Genomic DNA, 25,944 nt, shown 5'->3' on the forward strand with positions numbered 1-25,944 from the left:
CATGGGCCTCTCTGGAACACATCATCGCCAATAACCCGTAGGCCAGCTGTGCTCCATTTGCATGTCATGAGATATTGGTATATCTCAAGATCCAGGCTCCTGGCGTGTTCCAGTCATGCTTTCCCACCCCCTCAGTGCTAATTTAAACCTGGTAATTCTCAGCTTCTGGGAAGCAAGAGAAAATCAAATTCCATCTGTTGCCCATAAGAGCTGGATTCAGGCTGCAGCTGAACCTTGTGCCCGTGTGGAAAGCCCTGGCATCAGTGGGGCTCCTCTGAGCAGAGGAGATGGAGGATGGTGCGAAGCAGAGTCCTGCAGGACCCCACTTTGTCATGATCTAAGGCTGTTTTTTTTAAGCCTAGTCATTCCTACTTGTGGGCTGCTCATTTTTGCTGCTTGGCACGCAAGGCTTGCCACAGGCCTTTGTGGCTTTGCTAGTGCTATCAGGTCTACTTTGGTGGGCAATCCTCCACGTATAGCAGGGGCATCAAGCTCGCATGGCCCAGGTCAGAATAGCGGTGTGGGACTGGTTCATGGGCCAGGGGGATGGCACAGGGCTGTCCCCATGGACCAGAGAACTGCCAATCTCCATGTGGGAGCCAGTGGGAAGAAGGCAGCATCACGAAACTTTCATGATAAAACGAGTCCTGGTGGAACAATCGGCCACGCTAAAAATGAAACATGTCGGAGATGATCTAATTTACCACAATAAATCGAAACCTACCATGATAAAAAGACATCAGCGTGTATTTTCACACGTGACTAACCTAGAGAAACGGTGATTTTTGGCACATTTTGTGATGTGTATCTAAACAACACGTAACGTGTACAAGCACCCATAGGTGCTTGGCTGCAGCTGTGGGAACAAGCCAGACTTCTTTCTGCGGTGTTGCTGGGGCTCCAGCGCTGCAAGTCATGCCTAGGCACTCGGTTGCAGCTGCAGGAAGGTCCCCTGTCACGGCTGAGGGCCTGATCCAGCCCACGGGCTGTATGTATGACACCCCTGATTTGCAGTAACTGGATGCAGATGCTGCATGGAGCAAGTGCTCTGGACACATCACTCATTTCATGCTGGGAGACGGACTGGCATCAGTATCCCCACTTCACCAATGTGAGTTTTGCTTCCAGCTCTTCCACTAACTCAGTCTGGAAGGTTGCATAACCCGCTCCCCCACCCCACCCCACCCCGTGCCTCAGTTGGCCAGTCTGTAAAACGGGGGCAGTAATTCCTCCCAGGCAGGGGGCAGTTGATTCATTTGTGCTTCCTCTGAGCGACTTGGGTGGAAAGTGCTATAGACATGGTAATCATTATCCCTGTTCACCTGACTTGGCTGTTCAGGAGAGCTTTGCTCTTCAGGGACCTCTAAACTCATCTCTTTAATGATCTGCTTGGGCTGAGGCAAAATGTCCCTGTTACAGCTGCACATGGGAACGCTCATTTTCTCATCTTCATCAGATCAGTCTAACCCCACGGCCTCTTGCTCTTAGTCATGCTTGTATTAAAAGGACACGGATGTTCCTTGTTGATCTTTATTACATTCTTTGGATGGCGAAATAGTCACTGGTGTAACTCAAGAGGTACCAGGATTTCACTGTTTCTAGGAACACTCATTCCTGGAGGAATGGATCCAGACTTCTTTAGAAAATGACACCTTGCACAAGTTATTTCCTCATTAAAATGCTTCTGACAACACTGCACAGCTGTGCTCGGTCCCTTTTCTAAAGTGCCCTTCTCCCGAAGGACTTCCAGCCCAAGAAGGGCTAATGGGCTACAACTACAGCCAGCTACAATTAGCAGAGATTAAAAGAAATCCAAGCACGACTCCTCCCCCACCATGCAGCAAATGCAATTAGGATTGAATGTCTCCCATCCACAAATTAGATCAGATCTGGGCTCTGAATCAGATTTTAGTTCATCACAATCAGATGTTTGAATAGAAGGTGTCAGAACCTGCCAGCAGCAGCTACAGGACGATCTACCCCCACCATCAACTCTGATCCTTGCCTCCAACAATTAGAGATGCGTTTGAACCTCAACACACAGGGTTTAATTTCCTTTCTACTAGCAACAACTATGCTAACACTGGATATTGCCATTAGCCATATATAAACACCCATTTCCCATTTTAATCTTCCCATACTCTTGGCTTTGATAGCCTCCAGTGGCAGTGAGTTCCCCAGTCCATTTATATATTGTGTGAAAAAGTATTTCCCGTTTTCCATTTCTAATTTGCAAGTCTGATTGACTCAAATGTCCATTCCAAATCACGCAACTTTTCATCATGTTTATTATTCTCCCACCTTTATTCTCCATCTTTGCCTTGTCTATTGAGCATGGAGACTCTTCATAGAATTAAAAAATTAGGGTTGGAAACGACCTCAGGAGGTCACATCTAATCCAACCCCCTGCTTAAAGCAGGACAAGCCCCAACTAGATTGTCCCAGCCAAGGCTTTGTCTAACCCGGTCTTAAACACCTCCAAGGATGGAGATTGCACCACCTCTCTGGGTAACCTGTTCCAGTGCTTTACTACCCTCCTAGTGAGAATTTTTTTTCCCAATATCTAACCTCAACCTCCCTTGCTGCAACTGGAGCCCGTTGCTCCTTGTCTGTCATCTGCCCCCACTGAGAACAGCCCAGCTCCATCCCCTTTGCAACCCCACTGCAGAGAGCTGAAGGCTGCTATTAAATCCTCTCTCAGTCTTCTCTTCTCCAGACTAAATAAACCCAGTTCCCTCAGCCTCTCCTCCCAAGTCCTGTCCCCCAGCCCCCAACCATTTTCATTGTCCTCTGCTGGACTCTCTCCAACTTGTCCGCATCTGTTCTATAGTGGGGGCCCCAAAACTGGACACAGGACTCCAGATGTGGCCTCACCAGTACAGAATAGAGGGGAAGAATCACTTCCCTCGAACTGCTGGTAACGCTCCTACTAATGCAGCCCAGGTTCAGAGCCTCTCCTTACAAGTTTTAAGACTACTCTTCTCCTGGCCCTCAATACTACAGTACTGAATACTCCAGGATAATGAGGAACTTTGATGAGCCAAACTCAAATCAGCAGAGAAATGCAAGAGCAAAAAGACATCTCCTAATATGACTTAATTTTTTTTGTTGCAAATGTTGTTGATGACAGTCCAAATTTGCAGTTAAACTATTTCTCGATGTCCAGTGCATACCAAAAGATGACCTTCTTAATCCCTTAAAACAGGGGTTATCAACCAGGGGTATGCGGCAGCAGCGCAGAGAAATGAGGGCACTTCCAGCTTTGCCGCTGGCACTTCCGGTTTCACTGCTGGCACTCGTTGATCAGCTGCCAGGGGACTCCCCTGCCACTGCTTGTCGACTGACCAAGGGACTCCCTGCTTCTTGACCAGCCGCTGGGGGTACACCAGCCAAAAAAGGTTGACACCCCTGCCTTAATACATCAAGGGTGTAGGTTGTAGCTGCATTGGTCAAGACATTTCTTAAGCAATGTTATGTAATCCCAGGAAGAGGCAGCCCAAGCAGTAAGAGAAGAAAAACATATTAGGGGGTGCCTGGGTATAGGAACAGATCTAGATGGGACACTTAGGGCCAGGATAAATGGCATGAAAGAGGGACTTTCAAACACAGAGCTGGTGAGGCTGTCCTACCATTAGCCACCACCCTTGGCCCTGACTGGTGCCAACACATACTTTGTGAAAAGGGAGGAGCGCTTAATTACATGCCACAACAGAACCAACCAGTCTCAGATTGATTATTTCCTGACAGCAGGAAGTGACTATGATGAGAATCCAGGAAATTAACCTGCTGGGCAACATGTATGCGTGGAGCGTGTGTAATGGACTTCTGGGTAGAAAGATCAGTGGCGTCAACAGACAAGCTATGGAGCAAAGGACCGAGTGGGGAATGAGGAACTTGCTCTGAGACAAGGTTTCCTGGAGGATGGACAAGGACCCAAGGAGATAGTATGACTCCTGTGAGGCCTGGGGAAAGAGAGCTTAAAACAACATTACAAACTTCTCACCTGGCTGTCTGGAGCCATTTGCAAGAATGGACATTTTTGTGACCATGGTCCAAGTACGCATAGGAGGCAGTGAAGAAGATGGAAAGTGATAGTGGAAAATAGAAGCAGCAAAAAGCTGCGCGGGAACGGAAAAAAGGAAGTAGAGCCATTGCGGAAATCAAGATGCATACGCTTGAAACGCTGTCATAGAATCATAGAAATGAGGGTTGGAAGGGACCTCAAGAGGCCACATCTAGTCCAACCCCTGCTCCAAGCAGGACCAGCCCCAATTATCTCATCTCAGCCAAGGCTTTGTGTAGCCGGGTCTTAAACACCTTCAAGGATGGAGACTCCACCACTTCTCTGGGTAACCTGTTCCAGTGCTTCACCATCCTCCTGGTGAGTGTTTTTCCTAAGATCTAATCTCAACTCCCCTGTCTGCAACTGGAGATCATTGCTCCTTGTTCTGTCATCTGCCACCACTGAGAACAGTCCAGCTCCATTCTCTTTGGACCCATACTGCAGGGAGCTGAAAGCTGCTATTAAATCCCCCTTCAGCCTTCTCTTCTCCAGACTAAATAAGACCAGTGTCCTCAGCCTCTCCTCATAAGTCATGTGTCCCAGGCCCTGAACCATTTTTGTTGCCTCTGCTGGACTCTCTCTAACTTGTCCACATCCTTTCTGTAGTGGGGGGCTCAAAGCTGGCCACAGGACTCCAGATGTGGCCTCACCAGGGCTGAATAGAGGGGAAGAATCGCTGCCCTTGATCTGCTGGCAGTGCTCCTACTAATGTAGCCCAGGATGCCATTAGCCTTCTTAGCAACAAGACTACAGTGTTGGTTCATCTTCAGCTTATTGTCCACTGTCACCCTCAGGTCCTTTTTTACAGAGCTGCCCAGCCAGAGGTCCCCATCATCTGTAGGACTTGTTACAAAGGAAGGAAAAAGGAAATATCTAGATTAGCCTGAGTCAGGCAAAAAAAGGAAGTGGGGGCTCAGGAGCTGGGAAGTGTCAGAGATGCAGACAGAAGTGGACGGTTGGAAAATGAGGAAATCACTGAGAGGTGGAAGTGGTTTCATGAGAAACAGCTCAGTGACAAGACTTTGAGGGAACTGCGGAGGGAAGTCCCTGCAGCTGCCAACCTCTGGGGACCTTCCCCTGGGCAGGATGCAGATGGTGCTGAAGAGGACGAGGCCTGGAACAGCTGAGCTTGTACTGGGGCCAGGGGCGGCGCAGAGGAGTCTGGTGAGGCCAGCACTCAGGAGGGTCGGGTCTGAAAGCTCTGGATTCCTTCAGTGAGATTCAATTCAGTCCCAGCAAGGAGGAGGGCTGCACATGGGACACTCTTCCCAAAGCTGCTGGGACCACATAGAAGCCTCTGCATGCATCACCATCCTTGCAGCTGAACAGCATCAATGTATGTGGGGGGTGGGACTCATGCAAACAAAGACCCTCTTACATCCACATGTACTACCCACGACCCCATTGCCTCAAGTGTATTTGGCTTATCTAGGGGTATAGGTTGTAGCTGTGTTGGTCTAAGGACATAGGCAAACAAGGTTATTTGGGCAAATCTGATACCTTTTATTAGACCAACTCAAATAGTTGAAGAATGTTTCCAACAATTTTGAGTTGGTTCAATAAAAGATATCAGATTTACCCAAAGAACCTTGTCTGCCATTGGCTTATCTAGACTTTATGGGGGTTCATATTAAAAAGAGATGTTTCCCCACCCTTCCTTCTGGTGCTGTGGGATGATTCCCCCAGTCGTTTGGCAACGTTATTCTCATTATGCTCATTAGCTGAGCTCTAACTGGTTTGAGGCAGGGATGTCCAACATCTGGCCTGTGCTACGTTTCAGGGGGGTGGGGTGTTAAGCGATGGTGGCAATAACCCCCGTGGCTGCTAGAGAGTTAACCCAGGGGGTTAAAGGCACTGTTGTTTGCCTTGCTGATGAATTCATGGGTGGGATCCCCATAGGGCTCAATTCTCCAGGGGCAAGGCAAGATGCAATGGTGTTAACCTCCACAGCTGCCAGCACCCAAGAGGTCCGTGAGAAGCCCCCGCGGTCCAGATCCCTGGCTGAAGGCATTAGCTGTGGGACTTTCCTTCTAATGCCTCATGGCATGTAGGAGCCAACGTTAGCAATTCCTCAATACGAGCATGATCATGTTCCAGTAGTCAGAGGATTCACCGGTGAGTCCAGACATGTCTGAAGAGGCCAATCCAAGAGTTGTGTGTTTGACTGAAGATGTGGCATCCAGTTCCAGAGGGAAGAAATGGATCCTGGTGATTTTGGATCACAGCTCTTTCTTTGTGCCTCTTGTCTATCCATCTCCATGGTGAGGTCGATGCCTTGTGGGACATCACGGCATCAGTGGGGATGATTCATGGTTGAGTCCCCCAGGTATTAATCACATCGGGGAACAAGAGGACACAAAACCAGTCCCCACTTCCTGATTTAAAACAGACAACATCTGTCTGGACCCCCAAGAGGTATTCCAGTGACTGGAAGATATGACCTGAGCACTGAGGACGCTTGATAGAGAGGGGTCAGAGAAAGCACCCTCTGCTCAGCCTGTGGGGCCGAACTCTGACACCTCTACCTTGATCTTGAGCCAAAGCTCTTGACATTAATGAGTCTTTCCATTGAGTTTGCAGGCCTGTGGGTCTGCCCTACCAATTTCATGGGGACCATTATCAGAGCAGGGAACTACAGTAAACTCTGGTTCATTTGCCATTCCAAAAGGAATGCAAATCAGGATGAACTATCCCAGAGGCACCAATTACCCCAAGCTAATTACTGGTGGGGAATTGGGACAACGGGGTATGAAACTAGAGCAGGGGGTTATTCATCTCAAGTTTACTGTATTCATCTCAGGTAAGGGTAAGAGAATCTGGCCCTTTTGTTTTCTGGGCCCAAACTGAACCTGCTATAATACTACTGAAGTCAGTGGGGTTTTGCCAGGGAAGAAGCTGACTTTTTATTTGATGGAAACAATGAAGGGACAGGTCTTTCTGCCATTCAGTGTGCTCAGCTTAAAAAAAAAACAGATAGGAAACTAATCTCCAGTTCCTTTGCTCTTACCTGAAGGCAACACCGCTGTCAAGATCAGAAGGACAGAGGAGGGGACTCTCAGACACATAGAATAATGCAAGTGCACACACACATATGCTGGACTCTGGGTTTGATGTGCAGTAGCCTTGTGTCCTGTATAGTCGTTCACACCAGTGCAGAGCAGGCAAGAAATGACACAGTTCCCAGGCTGTGCTACAGTGACTCAAATAAAAAATGATCAGAGGTCTGGGGAACAGGACTGGTGAGGAAAGGCCTAAAGAATGGGGAAGGTTGAGTCTGGAGAAGAGAAGACTGAGGGGGGACTTGATAACAGTCTCCAAATGCAGGGAGGGTAGAGATATACTATTTTCTGTGGCTGCAGGAAACAGGACAAAGAGTAACAGTCTTAAATTGCAGCAAGGGTAATTTAGCTTGAATGTTAGGAAGAGCTTCCTAGCTACAATGGTGGTTCAGCACTGGAAGAGATGCCCAGAGAGGGGGTGCAATCGCCCTCCTTGGGAGTTTTCCAGGGCAGGTTAAACAGACACTTGTCTAGCAAGGGTTTTCCAGGGATGATCCTCCTTTGAGCAAGGGGCTGGACTAGATGCAACCTCTGGAGGGCCCTACCAACCCTGCTTTTTTATGACCCTAAGTTAATGCAGACATTTGTTGTATCTATCAAACCTTTCAAATGACCTGATGGCAAAATGCTCTGGAGATTCCTGGGGTGTGAAAGCACCTGTTGAGTTCAAAAGCACCTAAGCAAAAGGAGCTGTGTTCACAGCAAATAGCTTAGCAACCTGGTAAGTGGTTAATCATGCATCTCCTCAGTAGTCTTGTGAGGTGCTTCTGGGTGTATTGCAAACCTCATCTGAGATCACCTAATTAGGCACAGACGTGTGCCATGAACACACGGAGACAAATCCAAGCCCCGTGGGAACTGCTGCAAAGTTCTCTCAGGAGAGACTATGCTGTTGAAAGTTGAGATTTACCTTATGTCTCTTTTCGGACGAAATTCAGTGGGTGTCATGGCCCTGAACTTCCATGAGATTGTGCCTGCTTACACCATGGCTGAACTTGGCCTGCAGATCCTTGTTTCTGAAGCCAGATACAACTGTCCCTGGGTGCTGTTCTTCACATGAGGTTGCCCCACTCAAGTCCGATCACAACAGGCTGCGGTGGATTTTTCGTGATAAAAGGAACATGGGTTTCAACACCCCTCGAAGCATGCACTATGAAACCTGAAATCGCAGGGAACCTGTCAATCAGCTTTTGCAAATTTGCTAAAAACAGATCTGAACAAACCAGAGGCTGATCTTTGGTTCTGATTCCAAGTGAAACTCAGAGTTTGGGGTGAGAATTCATAGAATCAGAAAATGAGGGTTGGAAAGGACCTCAGGAGGTCACATCTAGTCCCACCCCCTGCTCAAAGCAGGACCAGCCCCAACTACATCATCCCAGCCAAGGCTTTGTTGAGCTGGGTCTTAAAACACCTCCAAGGATAGAGATCCTACCACGTCTCTGGGTAACCTGTTCCAGTGCTTTACTACCCTCCTCATGAGAAAGTTTTTACTAATATCCAACCTACACCTCCCTTTCTGCAACTGGAGCCCATTGCTCCTTGTTGTCATCTGCCACCATTGGGAACAGCCCAGATGCATCCTCTGGTAGATGAAGGCTGCTAGTAAATCCCCACTCTGTCTTCTCTTCTGCAGACTAAATAAGTCCAGTTCCTTCAGTTTCTCCTCATAAATCATGTGCCACAACCATTTTTGTTGATCTCTGCTGGACTCTCTCTAACTTGTCCAGATCCCTTCTGTAGCAGGGGGCCAAAACTGGCCACTGGACTCCAGATGTGGCCTCACCAGTGCCAAACAGAGGGGACTAGGAAGACAAGGTTCTTTGGGTAAATCTGATATCTTTTATTAGACCAGCCAAAATTGTTGGAAAAAATCTTATTTGCAAGCTTTCGAGTACAAACACTCTTCATTTCCCTCTATCTGCTACAACGAACGCTCTTGATCATGCAGCCCAGGATCCTGTTAGCCTTCTTGGTGACAAGGGCACACTGCTGGTTCATATTCAACTTATTGCCCACTGTCACCCCCAGGTCCTTTTCTGCAGAGCTGGTGCCCAGCCAGCCACTCCCAGCCTATACTGGTGCATGGGCTTGTTCCACCCTAAGAGCAGGACTTTGAACTTGTCCTTGTTGAACCTCATGAGATTTAATTTGGTCCAATCCTCCGATTTGTTAAAGCAAACATTTGATTTGTTCTGGGACCCCAGGCTGAGTTCCCCAAGACATTTCCAGCAGGTTTGTGTGGGGCATTGAGATGTTGGGAGTTAAGGCTTCACAGCAGAATTCTTCAGGGAGATCCCGTTTCACTGCAACCATTGTTAGCAGCGATAAAACAAAAGGGAAAAGGTGCGATAGATCCATGGAGCAGAGTTTAAAGAGCTGCTGTTTCTGTGCCAGCCATTAGCCAGGAGGTATGGCAGGAAAGCTAAAGTCAACAGCATAAAAGGGAATCTAATGAGCCCTGGATCAGGAGTTGAGACCAGAGGTTATCAGGTCCCTGCTGTGATCAGACTAATCAAGCTGGCTGCCAGCTGCTGCTGGTAAGCTGAGATGCACGCACGCTATCCCTTGGCCTTGGCAGAGTCCCAGCTCTTGCCCTCACCTGTGGATGGACCCCCCCAGGCCATGAACCTTGTGGGGGCAGAGGCCCCAGTAGGGGTGGATCCAGGGGGATGCACTGATGCATGCGCACCTCTCTGATTCCTGCTCCACCCAAAGTTTAAAGCCTGCAGTGGCAGCAGTGTTTCTAGTCAGGCAGCGCTGACAGATCAGTGGACTTAATGGCTCACTTTCGTCTACCTGCTTCCTTCTGAACTCTTCACTCCGCAGCTGTTAACGACCCTCTCTCCTATGTAATGGCCTCAGTGTTCCCCCAGTCCAGCCAGGACCCGCTCTGCAACGCTCCTGGGCACGGAGCTCCTATTTTACAGCCCTGCTGACTGCCTTGAACTCATTCCAATAAAGTTAGATGGATGCAAAAACAAATCTTCAAGTGAAGACTACAGCCCCAGGCCCATGGCCTAGTAGGAAAAGGACGCAAGAGTAGGGGTTGACGTCATATACAGACTTCAGGAAGGCCTTCGATATGGTATCCCACCCCATACTGGTGAACAAGTTAAGAGGCTGTGACTTGGATGACTACACAGTCCGGTGGGTGGCGAATTGGCTAGAGGGTCGCACCCAGAGAGTTGTGGTGGATGGGTCGGTATCGACCTAGAAGGACATGGGCAGTGGGGTCCCGCAGGGCTCGGTCCTTGGACCGATACTCTTCAATGTCTTCATCAGTGACTTGGATGAGGGAGTGAAGTGTACTCTGTCCAAGTTTGCGGATGACACAAAACTGTGGGGAGAAGTAGACACGCCGGAGGGCAGGGAACAGCTGCAGGCAGACCTGGATAGGTTGCACAAGTGGGCAGAAAACAACAGGATGCAGTTCAACAAGGAGAAATGCAAAGTGCTGCACCTAGGGAGGAAAAATGTCCAGCACACCTACAGCCTAGGGAATGACCTGCTGGGTGGCACAGAGGTGGAAAGGGATCTTGGAGTCCTAGTGGACTCCAAGATGAACATGAGTCGGCAGTGTGACGAAGCCATCAGAAAAGCCAATGGCACTTTATCGTGCATCAGCAGATGCATGATGAACAGATCCAAGGAGGTGATACTTCCCCTCTATCGGGCGCTGGTCAGACCGCAGTTGGAGTACTGCATGCAATTCTGGGCGCCGCAATTCAAGAGGGATGTGGATAACCTGGAGAGGGTCCAGAGAAGGGCCACTCGTATGGTTAAGGGCCTGCAGACCAAGCCCTATGAGGAGAGACTGTGGCACCTGGACCTCTTCAGCCTCCGCAAGAAAAGGTTGAGAGGTGACCTTGTGGCTGCCTATAAGTTCATCACGGGGGCACAGAAGGGAATTGGTGACTTTTTATTCACCAAGGCACCCCCGGGGGTTACAAGAAATAATGGCCACAAGCTAGCAGAGAGCAGATTTAGACTGGACATTAGGAAGAACTTCTTCACAGTTCGAGTGGCCAAGGTCTGGAACGGGCTCCCAAGGGAGGTGGTGCTCTCCCCTACCCTGGGGGTCTTCAAGAGGAGGTTAGATAGGCATCTAGCTGGGGTCATCTAGACCCAGCACTCTTTCCTGCCTATGCAGGGGGTCGGACTCGATGATCTATTGAGGTCCCTTCCGACCCTAACATCTATGAAAACTTCCAGTTTCTTTTCACCGGGAGAAAAACGTGTGATGTGTCCTTTGGGAAAATGAACCACAGCATCCGCACCCCTTTTACCTCGGTCTCAGACCGTGGCTGAAAGGCTAAAGGGGCCCCAACACGTGGGCATCTTTCCCTGCAGGGTGGCAGGGCCCGCCCCTGGGTGCAGACATGCAGATCTCCTGGGGCAGCTGCCGGGGGAGCAGCATGCGCGACCCCCCGGGCGCCCAGCTTAGGCTTGGGGCGCCCGCAGCATCTTAGAAGCCAAGCAGGGCCCAGAAGGGTCAACACCTGGATGGGAGACCACAGTGGTGGGTTAGAGTAGGGGCGGGGCCACTGCGAGGAGGCAGCTCGGGGCAAGCGAGGCTCCACCCTCCTGCGCAGCCGCCAGCGATCACTCAGCGTTCGATTGGTTCCCGGCGCTCGCCTCCCGCACCACTCTCGGCGCTCCCAGGCCGCGCAGTGGCTGGCCGGCGGGTCGATCCCAGGCCGCGCAGTGGCGGGTCGGCGCGTCGCTCGGCGCCATGAGCCTGGCGGAGGGGAGGGCGCCGCGCCGCACCGCGGGCAACCGGCTCTCGGGGTTGCTGGAGGCCGAGGAGGACGAGTTCTACCAGACCACGTACGGCGGCTTCACCGAGGTGCGCCCGCACGCGGGAGGGACCCCGGGGAGGGCGGAGTTTGCCAGGGCGGGGCCTATGGGGTCATTTGCTAGGGTGGAGTGCTACTGGGGGCGGGGCCTACTGGTGGGGGTAATTGGGGGGCAGGGCCCACTAGGGTGGGAGGCATCTGGGGTGGGCACTATGGGGGGTTGGGGCATAGGAGAGTGGGGGAGAGGTTTTGGGGGGCACTTGGGAAGGGCTGGAAGAGGGGCGGGTCTGTGGGGGGTCCTTTGTGGCTGGGGCACGAGGCCCTTTGGGAGGGTTGGGGAAGGGGCCGATCCGGTGGGGGGGCCGGGGCTGACGGCAGTGTCCGGGCGGTGCCGCAGGAGTCGGGGGACGACGAGTACAAAGGCGACCAGTCGGACAGCGACGATGAGGTGGACTCGGACTTCGACATCGACGAGGGCGAGGAGCCGGCCAGCGACCAGGAGGACGGCGAGCCCAAGCGCAAGCGCCGCGTGGTTACCAAGGCCTACAAGGTGTGGCCGGGGCTCTGCTTCCCGTGGGGGTTTGGGGGAGGGGAGGCGCCCGCTCCACGGCGCAAGGGGCTGGATGTCTGGGACAAAGACCCAGGCATCCTGTGCGCCACGGGGCTTCCCGTCAAAGGGGGCTACAGATGCACTAGGGTCACCTGGATGTTTGAGGGAGGGGCGGCTGGGAAGGGGGTAAGGCCCGCTACAGCGGGAAGGGGATCGTTGGGGAGGCTTGGGGTCTGGACTCAGCAGCAGAGTTGGGGTCTGGCCTCCTGGGTTGCCTCCCTGGGAGGAGGAGGTGCCTGGTGGTAAGAACTGACCCATGAGGGGTAACAGGTGAGGAAGGTAGCATCCCCCCGGCAGCTCTCCCCTTCCTCACCCTGCTCTGCTGTGACTCCCCCAGGAGCCCCTCAAGAGCCTGAGACCCAAGAAGGCCGATGCCCCCAGCGGCAGCTCACAGAAGGCCCGAGAGGAGAAGGTGGCACCCCTGGAGCTGCAGGATGACGCTGGGGACAGTAAGTGCATGCATGGCACTCGCTAGCAGAGCTCCCCTGGCTCCTCTGTCTCTGGGAGCCTGGGGCTGCCTCCCTGCTCTGTGTCCCCCGTGCCCCCTGACCCCCCCCCCCACCTTGTTGTCCCCACCAGGCCGCAAGCACATGCGCCAGTCGACCACAGAGCACACCCGCCAGACATTCTTGCGCCTTCAGGAGCGTCAGGTGCAGTCCAAGCGCAAGAAGGGCGGCCCCAACTATGACCGTCCCCTGACACAGGAGGAGCTGCTGGAGGAGGCCAAGATCACAGAGGAGATCAACCTGCGCTCCCTAGGTGAGTAGGACCATGGCCATCACCCCATAGGGTACAAGGAGGGTGCTGGGATGGACCTGGGGCTATGGTCATGGAGGGATAGGGCTGGTGGGACCATGGCCATCACCCCATGGGGTACAGTGAGGGTGCTGGGATGGGCCTGGGGCTATGGTCATGGAGGGATAGGGCTGGTGGGGCTCACGGGCAGCAAAGGACCCCAGAAGACAGAGGCATTAGAAGCTGCCAGCCTGGGTTCCCTACCCAGAGGAGAGCAGGATGTGGTGGTTAGCGGTGGCTAGGACTCCTGGGTTCTTTGTCCAGCTCAGGTGCTACCTGGCTGGGTGATTCGTTTCACCGCTGACCCTCAGTTTCCCCCCAGTGTTAATTGGAAGTCTGCGGGTGATGTGAATGGGCACTGTCTCTTCTCACCGGTGCATGGTTGGGAACTAGATGATGATTGTGGCTGGCTCTGCAAAGGCTGCCTGCTAGGGGAGACCCCTGTCTCCCCCCTGGGTGGGGGGCACTGACCCGCCTGCTGTGACATGTCACCTTGAGTTGTGTCCCAGTGGTGGGCAAGTACCTGCAGGAGATGGGGCCTGGCACCCTAGGCGCTGAAGTGAGGTCCCCCCCAGGCCCGCTGTGCTGACATCCGGTTTCTTCATCCCTGCAGAGAACTACGAGCGCCTGGAAGCCGACAAGAAGAAGCAGGTGCAGAAGAAGCGCAAGTGCGTGGGGCCATTGATCCGGTACCACTCGGTGACCATGCCCCTTATCACCGACCTGGGCGTCAAGGAGGAGAACGTGGATGTGGAGGGGTAGGTGTTTAGGGCGCAGGGGGACCCTTGGGCCCAGTCCAGCCCTTCTCCATAAAATCCTTGTGCCCCTTCCCTTTGTAGATCCTGGAGCTCGGCTCCCGCATACCAACCTCTGTCCTTGGGCACTGCCCCCAGTCCTGGCCATGGCATCTCGCAGCTGCCAGCAACTCAGCTGCAATGCCCTGACATTCTGGCTTGCAGCTGCTCTGAGCTGGGATGGTCTGTGGACCAGAGCTGTGTGTGTATGGATTCACATAGGTCTGCCAGGGTGGTGTTTGGGGCCTGGTCAGATCCTTAGCTTGTACCAACCTGGATTAGACCCCAGGCTCTGAAGGGCGGGGTTGGGGATGGGGATGGACTGACCCAAGCAGAGGCCCTGGGGATCATGTAGGTGGCTGCCATGAGCGCAGGTAGCCCTGCTCCCTCTCTCCCTGGATGCCTGTGTCTCCTGGAGCTGAAGCCCAGACTCACCCCAGTGGTAATTCCCCCATGCCCAGGTTGGATCAAGATCTCCACCAGCCCTCAGAGGCAGCGCTGGCACCAGCTGTGGCCCCCATCACTGGGAAGTGCTCACGCACCTTCATCACCTTCAGCGACGATGAGACCTTCGAGCAGCTCTTCCCCAAGGGGCGCCAGCCCCGGCTGCCTGTGCGCGAGATCTGCCCTGTGACCCACAAGCCGGCCGTGTATCGCGACCCTGTCACTGACATCCCCTACTCCAACATCCGGGCCTTCAAAATCATCCGTGAGGCGTACAAGAAGTACATCACTGCTCATGGGCTGCCCAATGCTGCTGCCACCGCTGCCCTGGGAGCTGGGCCTCCTGGGGCTGACCCTGGCATCCGCGCCACCCGCCAGAAGATCATTATCAAGCAGACAGTCCCGGCTACATAGAGCCCTTGTGGGCGGGTGGGGGGCTCCTGTGTTCAGGGGGAAGGGGAGGAAGCTTTGTCTTTGTTTCTCAGGCCTGTGGGACTGAATCAGCTGCTATTGCTGTTATTTTTGGGGGTGAAGCAGACTGACCTCTCCAGGGGACACGGACTTATGTTGGAAGCCTCCATATGGCCCCGTGTCCTCTTCCTCCCTTTGCCTTTGTCAGGCTCAGGTGGGGGCTGCTGGTTGCTCTTTGTTTTTTTATTTATTTTTGTATAATAAATGCAAAGCCAGGTGGCAACCCTACAGAAACATAGAGGTGCGTATAGCCCCCAAGGTGACATGGGGTGGAAAGGGACCCTACAGAAGCCCAGACCAGCATGTACAGCTCCTGAGGCCTGGGACAGCCCTCGTAAACAAAGGGGGGGTACAGAGAGTCTACCGAAACACAGACTGCTGTGTACAGTTCCTGAGCCCTGGGACAGCCCTGGGAAATGGGTGCAGAGGCCCCACAAATGGTGGAGCAGGGCTGGGCTGTGTCCGTGAGCCCCGGAGTCCTGCGGGGCAGTGAAATGAAGGCTGCCTCTAGCAGAGTGGGGAGGGGTCTGGAGCTGTGACAGGCTGCTGCTGCCTGGCTCTTGCGGGGGCTCTGTGGCTGGAGCCGCTGCATGGGATCCATCGCTGAGATGCCCCACCAAGAGGTCAGATTGTAGCCAGTGGGGGGAGTGTCTGCCCAGTTGGGAGCTCAGGCCAGCTCCTCCCATCCTGCCCCCAGACCATTCACCTGCAGCTTTGCCTGGGTAGCACAGCCGGGCTGGGGTTTCTCAAGCTGGCGGTTGCAGGTGATGTCCTGTGGGTGGATGCGTGTCCCTGAGCTGCCTCCTGGCCCCAGCTCCAGCTGGCTGTATGCACCCAGGTGCTTCCTGGTGGGGTCCAACATGGCTAGAGCACCAGTGACACCCCAGCCTGTGGCCTCCAAAGCTTCCCCCACCCCAGCTCCTTGCGGCCAGGCTGCTCCAATTTCCAGCCCCCAGCTTTGTTACTAATCAATAACATGGTGCCTCAGATTCCCTGGGCTGCCCCTGGTGCTAGGCGCTGTACAAACCCCAAGTCCCTCCCTAGCTCAGCGGATTCTCCCAGCAGGGCTGGGCTGTGGTCTCTCCCTATCTGAGTCTGGGTGTGTCCAGAACAGGCTTATCCCCTCTTCTGCCTCCCTTGAGCTGTGTCCAGCCTGGAGCCTCCCATCACAGCCCAGTTCTGGCCCAGCAGGTGCCTGGTCCTTTCTCCCCTTGTCCCAGCTGGGAAGACTGAGGTCCTCCACCGCAGGAGCCAAGCTCAGCCCCTGGCACACCCAGCCTGATGCCTCCTCATGCTCCCACCTGCTTCCATCCCCTGTGAGCTCTGGGCAGGGGCTCAGTCTGTGTGGGCGGGGTCCAGGCCTGCCCGGGGGCTCCTGGCCGCTACGTAACACCAGCCATAATCCTCCCGCCCTCCCCTGCCCCCTCTCAGCTGTCCCCCTCCATCACGCCCCTCTCCCTCCCGCAACCAAGCTGCTCTGAATTCCAGCTCTGCCGGCTTCAAGGCACCGTTACTACAAGGCACGTCGGAGCCGCCTGGCCTGGTCCGGCCACCCCTTGCACTAGGGGCTGTACAAAGCTGGCAGTCCAACCTGTTCCCCTTGACCTCTGCCTCTCCCAGCCTGGGGGTCTCCCTGATGTGCACCCTGCTCAGCCCTAGCCCCCTGAGCTCTCCCTGCCTCCAGGCCTTGCACCTGGCCCTGGGAGGACAGAGGGGTTGGGGCACCTGGCACTGCATGGTGCTGCCTCCTGGCCAGCAGTGTGAGGCCTCGGCCACTGGGTGTCTGTCGGGCGCCGCAGGGTGCTGGGCGTGATTGATAAGGAGCCTGTATATGTGATCTCCGCTCTCCCACCCCCCACGGCCCAGCGGGAGCTAAAATAATAAAATGCTGAGCTCACGCAGTTTGCTGCCCGGATCCCTGGCCTCCGCACGGTGCTTCGCTTGCTGGAAGGCAGCGGCCCAGACGGCCTGGGAGAGGTAAGGCTGGGAGCCCGGCTCCTGGGCTGTATACATCTATGGGGGTGGTGTGGGTGGGGCTGGGGTCCAGCCTCTGCTTGGTGCCTCCTGGGCTCTCCCATTCTCTCCTTGCTGCGTTGTCATTTGCCGTGGGCTGTGCATCTCTCTCAGGGTGGCTGCTTTGCTGGGAGCTTTTGGCTGTGGCCATTGGGTTGGGTATCCAGGGGGCTTTGCAGCTTGTCTTCAAGCCTCTGAGTGTGTGTGCGAGTGGCCAGGTGTGCTGCTGTGCCTCTGCCTGCTGGGTCCCCAACACGCGAGCATGGAAAGCAGTCGCTGAGCTGTCACGGGAGCTTCTGGGGGCTGCAGGGATTCTGAAATGTGGCTGCTTCTGGGGTGGAGCGTAAAGGCTGTGCTGAATGCCTGGCTGCCTTGGCTGGGATTCCTGATAGGAGAAATTGTTACGGCGCACTGCTGGGCTCTGGGTTAGCCCCCGATGGTAGGCTGGAATTGTGGCCCAGCCTGTCCAGGCATCCCCGGGGCCGATCCCTGCTGACTCAGGAGAACGCTCCTATTACTTCTGCAGCTCTGCAGGGTGCTCTTATGTCCCCGGTCTCCCAGCCCGGCCTAGCATCTAGGTCCCACTGACAACCCAGTACAAAGGGATTGGAGCAGTGATGACAGCAATAGTATGCATGCAGGTGTCACCGTGTCTCCCAGCTGAGGCTGGAGAGCCCTGGCCCTGTACAGCACCTGGGGTGGGGTGGGGTAGGGAGGCTCCCTGCAACTTCCTGGACCAGGGTGGGGAAGGTGGCTGCTGTCAGGTCCCCAGAGCCACAGGGTCACCTTGTCTGAATGTGGAACCTGGGTCCCATATGGGAGCTCCTGGGCCCAGCAGGGAGATGGCCCCTGCACTGGTGCTGGGGCTGCACAGAGGCAGGCACTGGCTCAGCTAAATCCCTGTGTGGCAGGGGCCCCGAGCAGAGGCGCTGGGCTGGCCAGTCATGCTGGGGGCCCTGTCTGGCTTGGGCCCCTAGGACGCAGGCAGGGGATGGTGGCAGTCTGGAGGATGCAGCTTACAAGCAGGGAGCACGCAGGTCCTGGTGAGCGAGGCCTTGCTTTGCAAGCAGCTGTTGACACCACTGCATGCGCCCAGAGCTGGGCCTGGTCTCCCGTACACAGGCCTCCTGGAGGGGAGTGGTCAAGGCTCTTTCTCAGCCCCTCCCTGAAGCCAGGTGGTTGGCGGGATCTCAGTGTCCCTCACAGTGGGGTCCAGGTGCTAACCAGCACCAGGGCTTTGGTTGTGGTTGGGTGCTGGGTCCCAGGCTCCCAGGACAGAGCAGGGCAGTGGAGAGTCTGTTCTTGGTGGCTTTTCCATAGGACACTCAGGTCAAGGACCAGGAAACCCCTTCTCTGGGGAAACATGTATTGCACCCATTGTGCAGATGGGAAAACTGAGTCCCAGACAGGGGAAGGGGCTGGCAGAGTGCAGCTAAGACTGAGTAGGTTGGACCCCTGGCCTCTGAGACCAGCCCATCTTCCAGGGACAGGCCCAGAACCCAGGTGGGAGTCTGAGGGTCAGGACTCCTGGATTCTCCCAGCTGCAATGTCACTGGGGTCTCAGGCGCACGGTGCTGGGAGCCAGGACTCCTGGGTTCTAGTTCGAGCACTGCGGTGCCTCTATTTCCTCAGCAGGAGTCTGAGGCCCCTCCTTGTGGTGAGGCTGAGTTGCTCCCTGCTACCTTTGTCAGGCTAGGGGTGCCCCTTGCTCTATGGCCAGGAGATGCTTGGGGCCCAGCCCTGGGCTGGAGGGGTGGTGCAGTTTGCAGCTGGGGCTGGGCCCGGGCTGCAGGTCCCTGATAAGGGTGGGGAGATGCCGGGCAGGAGGGGCAGGGCTCTGTTTGTGCCCCTCTTGAGGGCTGGGGGTGGGGGCAGCCGGGGGGCTTGTGTCCGTGCAACTCGGGCCAGCGGCACCTTCAGTGCAGGGCATGAGACCAGCAGGGCCCTGGGCTGACCTCACTGCCTCCAGTGCAGGGAACCCCCTGGACCAACTTCACTGTGTCCGGTGTGGGAATACCAGACTTACCTGGGCCTGTGTGTCCGTGTCTGTGTGTGTGTCTGTGTCCCTGTCCGTGGGTCTGTGTCTGTGCCCGTGGGTCCATGTCTGTGCCCGTGTGGCATGCCAGGGCGAGGGGCCGCCGCCATGTCCTCAACCTCGTACCGCCAGGAGCTGGAGAAGTACCGGGACATCGATGAGGACAAGATCCTGCGGGAGTTGTCACAGGAGGAGCTGGATCAGCTTGACCTGGAGTTGCTGGAGATGGACCCTGAGGTGGGGTCAGGGGAGACAGCAGATCCCAATGGGTAGAGCAGGGGAGGGGCAGGATCCAGGACCTGTGTTCCCTTCCCAGCAGAGCGGGGGGTGGGGGCTTGGAAGCAGGCTGGGGGCGGGGGGTTCTTCAGCTCTGGGGAGACCCCACCCCCGCCTCAGTTACCCTGGCTTCCACCCAGTTCCCTGCGCCCATTCCTGGGCCCTGCACGGGGGCACCTGACCCTTGACCCTTGCACCCCCAGAATGTCATGCTCCCGGCCGGCATGCGCCAGCGCGACCAGACCAAGAAGAGCCCGACGGGGCCGCTAGACCGGGACGCCCTCCTGCAGCACCTGGAGAAGCAGGCGCTCGAGGCCGAGGAGCGCGAGGACCTGGTGCCTTTCACCGGGGAGAAGAAAGGTGCTGGTGGAGGGGGGGATGAGAGAGGGGGCAGGGGAGACCCCAGGGTAGGGGGAGGGGAGAGGGGAGCAGGGTAGGACTTATATTTAGCTCAGTCTGGCGTTGCGGCGGCTCCAAAATAGCCCTGCCGAGCAGCTCTGGTGTCAGTGCCGGGCTTGTCCCCCCACTACAAGAGGCCTGGGGGGGCTATACCAAAGCACAGGACACCTGGATTCCTTTCCTGCTGAGCTGCTGGGCTCTCTTTCCCGTGCCTCAGTTTCCCTGGTGTCTGGGCAGGCTGGGAGCCATAGGGGATGGAGGGGCTGGGTCTCCCCAGCGGGGTCTGCACAAGGGGGGCTGTGCGCTCCAGATGGAGGCAGAGAGACCCCCCACACCAAGGAGTTTGCCTGGGCCCCTGAGCCTCCCCAGGCTCCCCCAGGATGGCTGAAGGAGGCCGTGGGCAGCACAGGGCATGGCAGTGTGGCTCTACCCAGTTCAGAACTGGAGGAGCAGGGAGCTCCCAGCTGCACCAGGGCAGGGTATCTTCAGCTACCCAAGGCCCCATCTCCACGCCAAGCCTCTGGCCTGGGCCGCCCCCCCCCCCGCTGGGCGCTACGGCTGCTCCCAATTACACAGCGGATGCAGTGGCATTAACCCTCCTTAAGCAATTAGCGCCAGGGCCGTGGGCGCAGTGGCTGCAGCTGCCAGGCCCTGCCAGCCGAGCCTCCCGGTGAGACCGGGCCTGTGCCAGCCGCCCATGTTCGCGCCTTCCCCTGCCACGTGTGCCCAGGCCGCTGCCCCCCCGGGGAGCCGCTGCAGCCCCTCTGCTGCAGCCCAGCACTGAGACCCGTGACCAGCACTGCGGTGGCAGGGTCTCCACCTCCCAGGGCTCAGGGACGTGTCCTGCCTCCCCTTCCTGGTCTCTGCCCCTGCAATGAACAGCCCAGGTGCCAGGGATCCCCGGCTTGCCTGGCTCTTGGCATGGGCATGCAGCGCTTGGTGTGGAGCAGGGAGCAGGGTTGGGGCATGACAGGGACCCTGGCAGAGGCAGAGATGCCCGGGGAAGGCCTCTTTGCTGGTGTGGGAGTGCTGCCCTCTGGGATATCTTCACTTCCTGACCCAAACTCAAGGCAGTCATGCACAGTGGGCTCTGCCCCAGAGGCGGCTGCATTTGGAGGTGTGGCCTGGGGCCAATGGGTGCTTCTGTCCCCAAAGAATCAGGCTCAGCCAGGGTTGGGCGGGCATTGTCGGGGAATCCCTCTGTGGCATGGGGGCTGTGACACGTGGCACCACCTGCCCGCAGGGAAGCCCTTTGTGCCCAAGAACCCCAAGCGGGAGATCCCCAAGGAGGAGCAGATCACATTGGAGCCGGAGCTGGAGGAGGCCCTGGCCAATGCCACCGATGCCGAGATGTGCGACATTGCTGGTGAGGGATATTGTGTGCATGAGGCACTGTCATGTGCATGTCTGCATATGTGTGGATAGGCATGGGCAGGTAGCTATGAATGTGTGTGTGCATAGGTGTGGACAGGCAACTGTGTCCATGTGTGTGTACATATGCATGGTCAGGTGTGTGCAGGCAGCTGTGTGTCTATGTGTGTGTGGGTGAGTGTGCACAGGTAGTTCTCTGCTTATTTGTGTGTGTACATACATGTAGTAGATGTGTATGGCTAGCTGTGTGTGTGCATATATATGGGCAGGTGTGTGCAGGCAGTTGCATGTGCATGTGTATGTATGTGAATATGTGTGGGTAAGTGCATACAGGTAGCTGTGTATGTGTGTGCGTGCATGTGCACGTGTGCTGGGGGGCATGCATGTGGTGTCCCCATCCCTGTGTACAGGCACACACATGTGTGCTTCCCCAGCACTGAGCCATGAGGGAGCTGTGCAGCACCTGGCCCCGTTACAGCCCTTTGCTCCGGTGGTGGCAGCACCTCAGCTCCAGGGCCCTGATTCAGTCTGCCACGTGTGGGCTGGGGTGGGGTATGTGTGTGTGTGCATGCATGTATGTATGTGTCCCACCTGCATGTGCCTAGATCGGCATGCTGGTGCCCATACTCCTTGTGTACACCCACCCGATCGCACGTACACATTGTGCCCAAGTCCTGGCGTGTGCTATCTTTGCAGCTGTGTGAACACATGTCGCTATGTGCACGGGCCTCCCAGGGCCCTAGAGGAGCAGGCTCAAGAGCACACATGTATCTCCGTGTTTGCGTGCACTATGCCAGGTGAGGGGCCTGCAGGGGAGCCAATACAGCACTGCTCCTCTGCTTCCCCACCCCCATGCTGGCTCATGTGCTGGGCTCTGATTCCCAGAGCAGAGGGCACCGGGCCATGTGCCAGGCTAAAAGCAGCAGCGCCGGGCGCAGGGCTATCCACTTACCCACCGGCTTGCGTACACTGTGAAACTGCCCCACCCCCTTCTCCCCTCCCCCTGCTGGGCATGGCTGGGCACAGCACTGAGCATGTAAGGGAGTTCTCACCCACCTACAGCATGCAGCCAGTTCTGGGGTGGAGCGCGGTGGCTATATTTATCAGGTGTATCCCCCCATGGTCATGCAGCCAGTTCTGGGGTGGAGCGTGGTGGCTGTAGTAGTATATACCAGGTGCAGACCCCCCGGGAGTCATGCAGCCAGCTCTGGGGTGGAGCGTGCTGGCTGTATATATCAGGTGCACCCCACCCCCATAGTCATGCAGCCAGCTCTAGGGTGGAGCATGGCAGCCGTTTATACCAGGTGCAGCCCCCAGGGAGTTATGCAGCCAGCTCTGGGGTGGAGTGCAGTGGCTGCAGTGGTACATACCAGGTGCAGCCCCCCATGGTCATGCAGCCAGCTCTGGGGTGGAGTACGGAGAGGGGATGGATTAAGCAGGCCCTTAACCCCAGCCCACTGCTGTTCCCCCACCAGCCATCCTGGGCATGTACACGCTGATGAGCAACAAGCAGTACTACGATGCCTTGTGCAGTGGGGACATCACCAACACCGAGGGCATCAACAGTGAGTGATCTTGGGTTGGCAGGGGGGACGGGAGGATCCACCTGTCCCCCAGCTCCTGCTGGGGCCCAGCCTGGCTCAGACCCTTTGCTGCTAGGGTGGCGTCAGGCCTGAGACCCTGCTCCAGGACACAGGGGAAATGAATCTGTTCCTCACAGGAGGTGGGGAAGAGCCTGGCATCCAGCTCTCTGAGGAGGGAGGGGGGCAGATTCCCAGGGGGCCCAGGGGACATCTGCCCTGAGGTCTCTGCAGCCGGGGCCCTGCTGACCAGATGGGCAGAGGCTGATAGAGGCCAGCTGGGGATTGGGTCCAGCAGGGAGCAAGGGAGAGGGTTGGTTCTCCCTCCCTGAGCAGGTGGTGTGTGTGAGCATTTGTGCGCATGCGTGTCACCTCCCCAGGTGTGGTGCAGCCAGACAAGTACAAGCCGGTGCCAGATGAGCCCCCAAACCCCACCAATGTGGAAGAGACATTGCAGAAGATCCGGAGCAATGACCATGACCTGGAGGAGGTCAACCTGAACAATATCAAGGTGCTGTGTCCCCACTGGTGGCGGGAGGGGTGGGTGCCTGGAGCAGGGGCAGCAGTGTCCCTGGGGTTGGCCTTGGAGTGGGCAGGGCTCCGGGGCACAATCCTGCCCTCCCTGCACTCCAGGGAGATTTGCTACTGACCAGCCAGGATCTCTACCCTGGGCAGTGAGCCATGGGCAGCCACCCCGGGGGCCTCTGGCTCTGACTTTCTGGCTGGGGCAGGGCAGGCACTGTGCAGCCTGGCACCAGCTGGGTCCTGCTGTCTCTCCATCCATCCGTCCTTCCACCCACCCACCTGTCCATCCATCTGTCCATCCATCCGTCTGTCCGCTCATCTATCTGTCTGCCCACCCATCTGTGCACTTGCCTGTTCTCCAGACCATCTATTAATTCATCCATCCTACACACATGGCCCTCTCCACCCTTCCATCTTGGTGCTAGGTGGCTACCCACACAACACACACATGCACACGTGTTTGTGCACATGAACACACTCTCACCCCCACTCTCCCATGTTCCCGCAGGACATTCCCGTGGCGACGCTAAAGGAGGTGTGTGAGGCCATGAAAGCCAACACGCAGGTGAAGAGGCTCAGCCTGGTGGCCACGCGGAGCAATGACCCGGTGGCTCAGGTGAGTGCTGTGCCAGGGGCTACTGGACATCACACTGGCCACATCCTTCCCTGCAGCCCCCAGGCCCAGCCTGGCTCAGCCGTGGGCTGCTCTCAGTAGAGGCTGGGGGTTGGATTGGCACGGCCGGGACAGGAACCTCTCCTGAGCCAGGCTGTGGTGTGCCAGCTATGGGACACCAGGCCGCAGGGTACCGAGTCCGGGGCGCCCAGCTGTGGGGTGTCTTCTCCTGGCTGCCCCCAGCCATGCTAGCCAGATGTGGGCAGGCATTTGCTGGTTGGAAGCAGCCCCCTGCCCTGCCTGCCCCCACACCCAGTCACTGTGGGCTCCCGCAGGCTGTGGCTGAGATGCTGAAGGTGAACAAGACCCTGGAGAGTCTCAACATCGAGTCCAACTTCATCACGAGTGCGGGGATGATGGCAGTTATCAAGGCCATGCGGGAGAACAGCACGCTGGCTGAGCTCAAGGTGGACAACCAGGTGGGGCTACAGCCAGACCCGGAGGGACAGGGGAGCTTGTCTGGGAGGGGCTCATCTGCACCCCCTGCCTCTGCCAGCACACCATGGGTACCACAGCATATGGCAGAAGGAATGAGCCTGTCTCCAGTGGCACCGGGGAGGGATGGGGAGGTCTGAGGGAGCCTGGACCAGCAGCAAGTGGTGGACAGGTACATCCCCCAGCCATGGCCATGATGGGGCAGGTATGGGTGCCAGGTGTCTGCACAGACAGTGCCAGGCAGGGGGCAGGGCTCTGCACTCCCACAGGGGCAGCTAACAGTGCCTGTTCGGTGCCCACAGTGCCAGCGCCTGGGCGACTCGGTGGAGATGGAGATGGCCGCCATGCTGGAGAAGTGCCCATCTATTGTCCGCTTCGGCTACCACTTCACGCAGCAGGGACCACGTGCCCGGGCCTCCATTGCCATCACCAAGAACAACGAGCTGCGTGAGTGCTGCCCCTGCCCCACGTCACTGTGCACCCCTCTTGCTCCCCCCAGGCCAAACACCACTGTACCCAGCTCTGGAGTGCAGCTAGCTGATAGCTGCGCCCAGCTCTGGGGTGGACCAGTCTGGGCCCTCCTGGTCCTTCCCACTTCCTTTCTCTGTACCCTGTGTGTCACTTCTTGTGGGGAGCTGGAGCAAGGGGGGAGGTGGGTCCCACTGGCTTAAACTCCCCGCTCTGTGCCCCACAGGCCGCAAGCAGAAGAAGACCTAATGCCTGAGTCTGTGGGTGTCTCTGCTGCCCTGATGCCCAGTGCTGCCCACCCCCCACTCGCTGCTGGGAGAGACGGCGCTTAGCTGCCCCCAGCCCCAGCCCCCTCCGACCCAGACTCCCCTTGGATCTTCAGGACTTCTGTCCTCAGAGCTGTAAATAAAGAGATGGCTGGAGCAGCGGCTGGGCTCTGTTCTTGAGCCCTTGGATGAGGCTGTGTGCAGGGGAAGGGGTCTGGGAACTTCTACCCAGAGGAGCCAGACCCACTGGATTCCTTCCAAACCTCCCACAAGGGACCTCCGCCACCAGCTAGGGCCTCCAAGTCCCTGCCCCAATCAACTGCACACAGAAGAGGAAACTGAGGCACTGGCTTGTCAGCACGATGGAGCCCCCTAGCCTTGTGCCCCCAGCCAGGACCCTGCTGACTCCTGCCAGGGCAGGGATGGGGGGGGGTCCCCTGAGCCCCCATTCAGCCCCCCAGGATTGCCACAGAGCTCTTGGTCCTAATCTGGCCTAGCCTCAGGCCCCTGCTACAGGTACCATGCCCAGCTGAGCCCTCTCCTCCCTGGGGGGCTTCCTGGTTCTCGGGGCCCAAGGGTGATGAGTGGGTGGTAGGGCCCTGCCTATTACAGCTATCATGGGGAGGTCAATATGGACCCATAGGGACTAGGCCCTCATGCCGGTGCTGGGGGAGACAGGGAGCATGGATGCTGGGGTGCACCCTCTTCTAGCCAGGCACCTCAAGGAGACCCCCCAGGACAGCCCTGCAGAGGTCCTGGGGGTAGGGGCAACAGGAAGGGGGGCTGCCCCCTTCCATGGGGTCTGGGGAAGAGATGGGGCCTGTCTGCTGCCATTGTGGGGGTTAGACAGGACTCCTGGGTCCCCACCTGG

The 25,944-nt window shown here is 56.7% G+C and overlaps 2 protein-coding genes across 2 annotated transcripts; both read left to right on the plus strand.

The window, feature by feature from the left end:
• The first annotated feature begins 11,778 nt into the window (after positions 1-11,778).
• VPS72 (vacuolar protein sorting 72 homolog) lies at positions 11,779-15,266 on the plus strand. The gene is made up of 6 exons (XM_006275402.4): positions 11,779-11,968; positions 12,316-12,468; positions 12,866-12,977; positions 13,108-13,287; positions 13,937-14,081; positions 14,579-15,266. The coding sequence occupies exons 1-6, from the start codon at positions 11,855-11,857 to the stop codon at positions 14,973-14,975; spliced, it is 1,101 nt and encodes a 366-aa protein (XP_006275464.1). The 5' UTR covers positions 11,779-11,854; the 3' UTR covers positions 14,976-15,266.
• Positions 15,267-16,906: 1,640 nt separating this feature from the next.
• TMOD4 (tropomodulin 4) lies at positions 16,907-25,229 on the plus strand. The gene is made up of 10 exons (XM_006275401.4): positions 16,907-17,009; positions 19,172-19,317; positions 19,560-19,716; positions 20,999-21,121; positions 22,602-22,691; positions 23,087-23,217; positions 23,740-23,847; positions 24,180-24,323; positions 24,642-24,786; positions 25,034-25,229. Exons 2-10 carry the CDS (start codon positions 19,189-19,191, stop codon positions 25,054-25,056), a joined length of 1,050 nt encoding a protein of 349 aa, XP_006275463.1. The 5' UTR covers positions 16,907-17,009; positions 19,172-19,188; the 3' UTR covers positions 25,057-25,229.
• Positions 25,230-25,944: the final 715 nt, after the last annotated feature.

This window comes from Alligator mississippiensis, chromosome 15 (assembly GCF_030867095.1).
Source record: "Alligator mississippiensis isolate rAllMis1 chromosome 15, rAllMis1, whole genome shotgun sequence".
Classification (NCBI taxonomy): domain Eukaryota; kingdom Metazoa; phylum Chordata; order Crocodylia; family Alligatoridae; genus Alligator; species Alligator mississippiensis.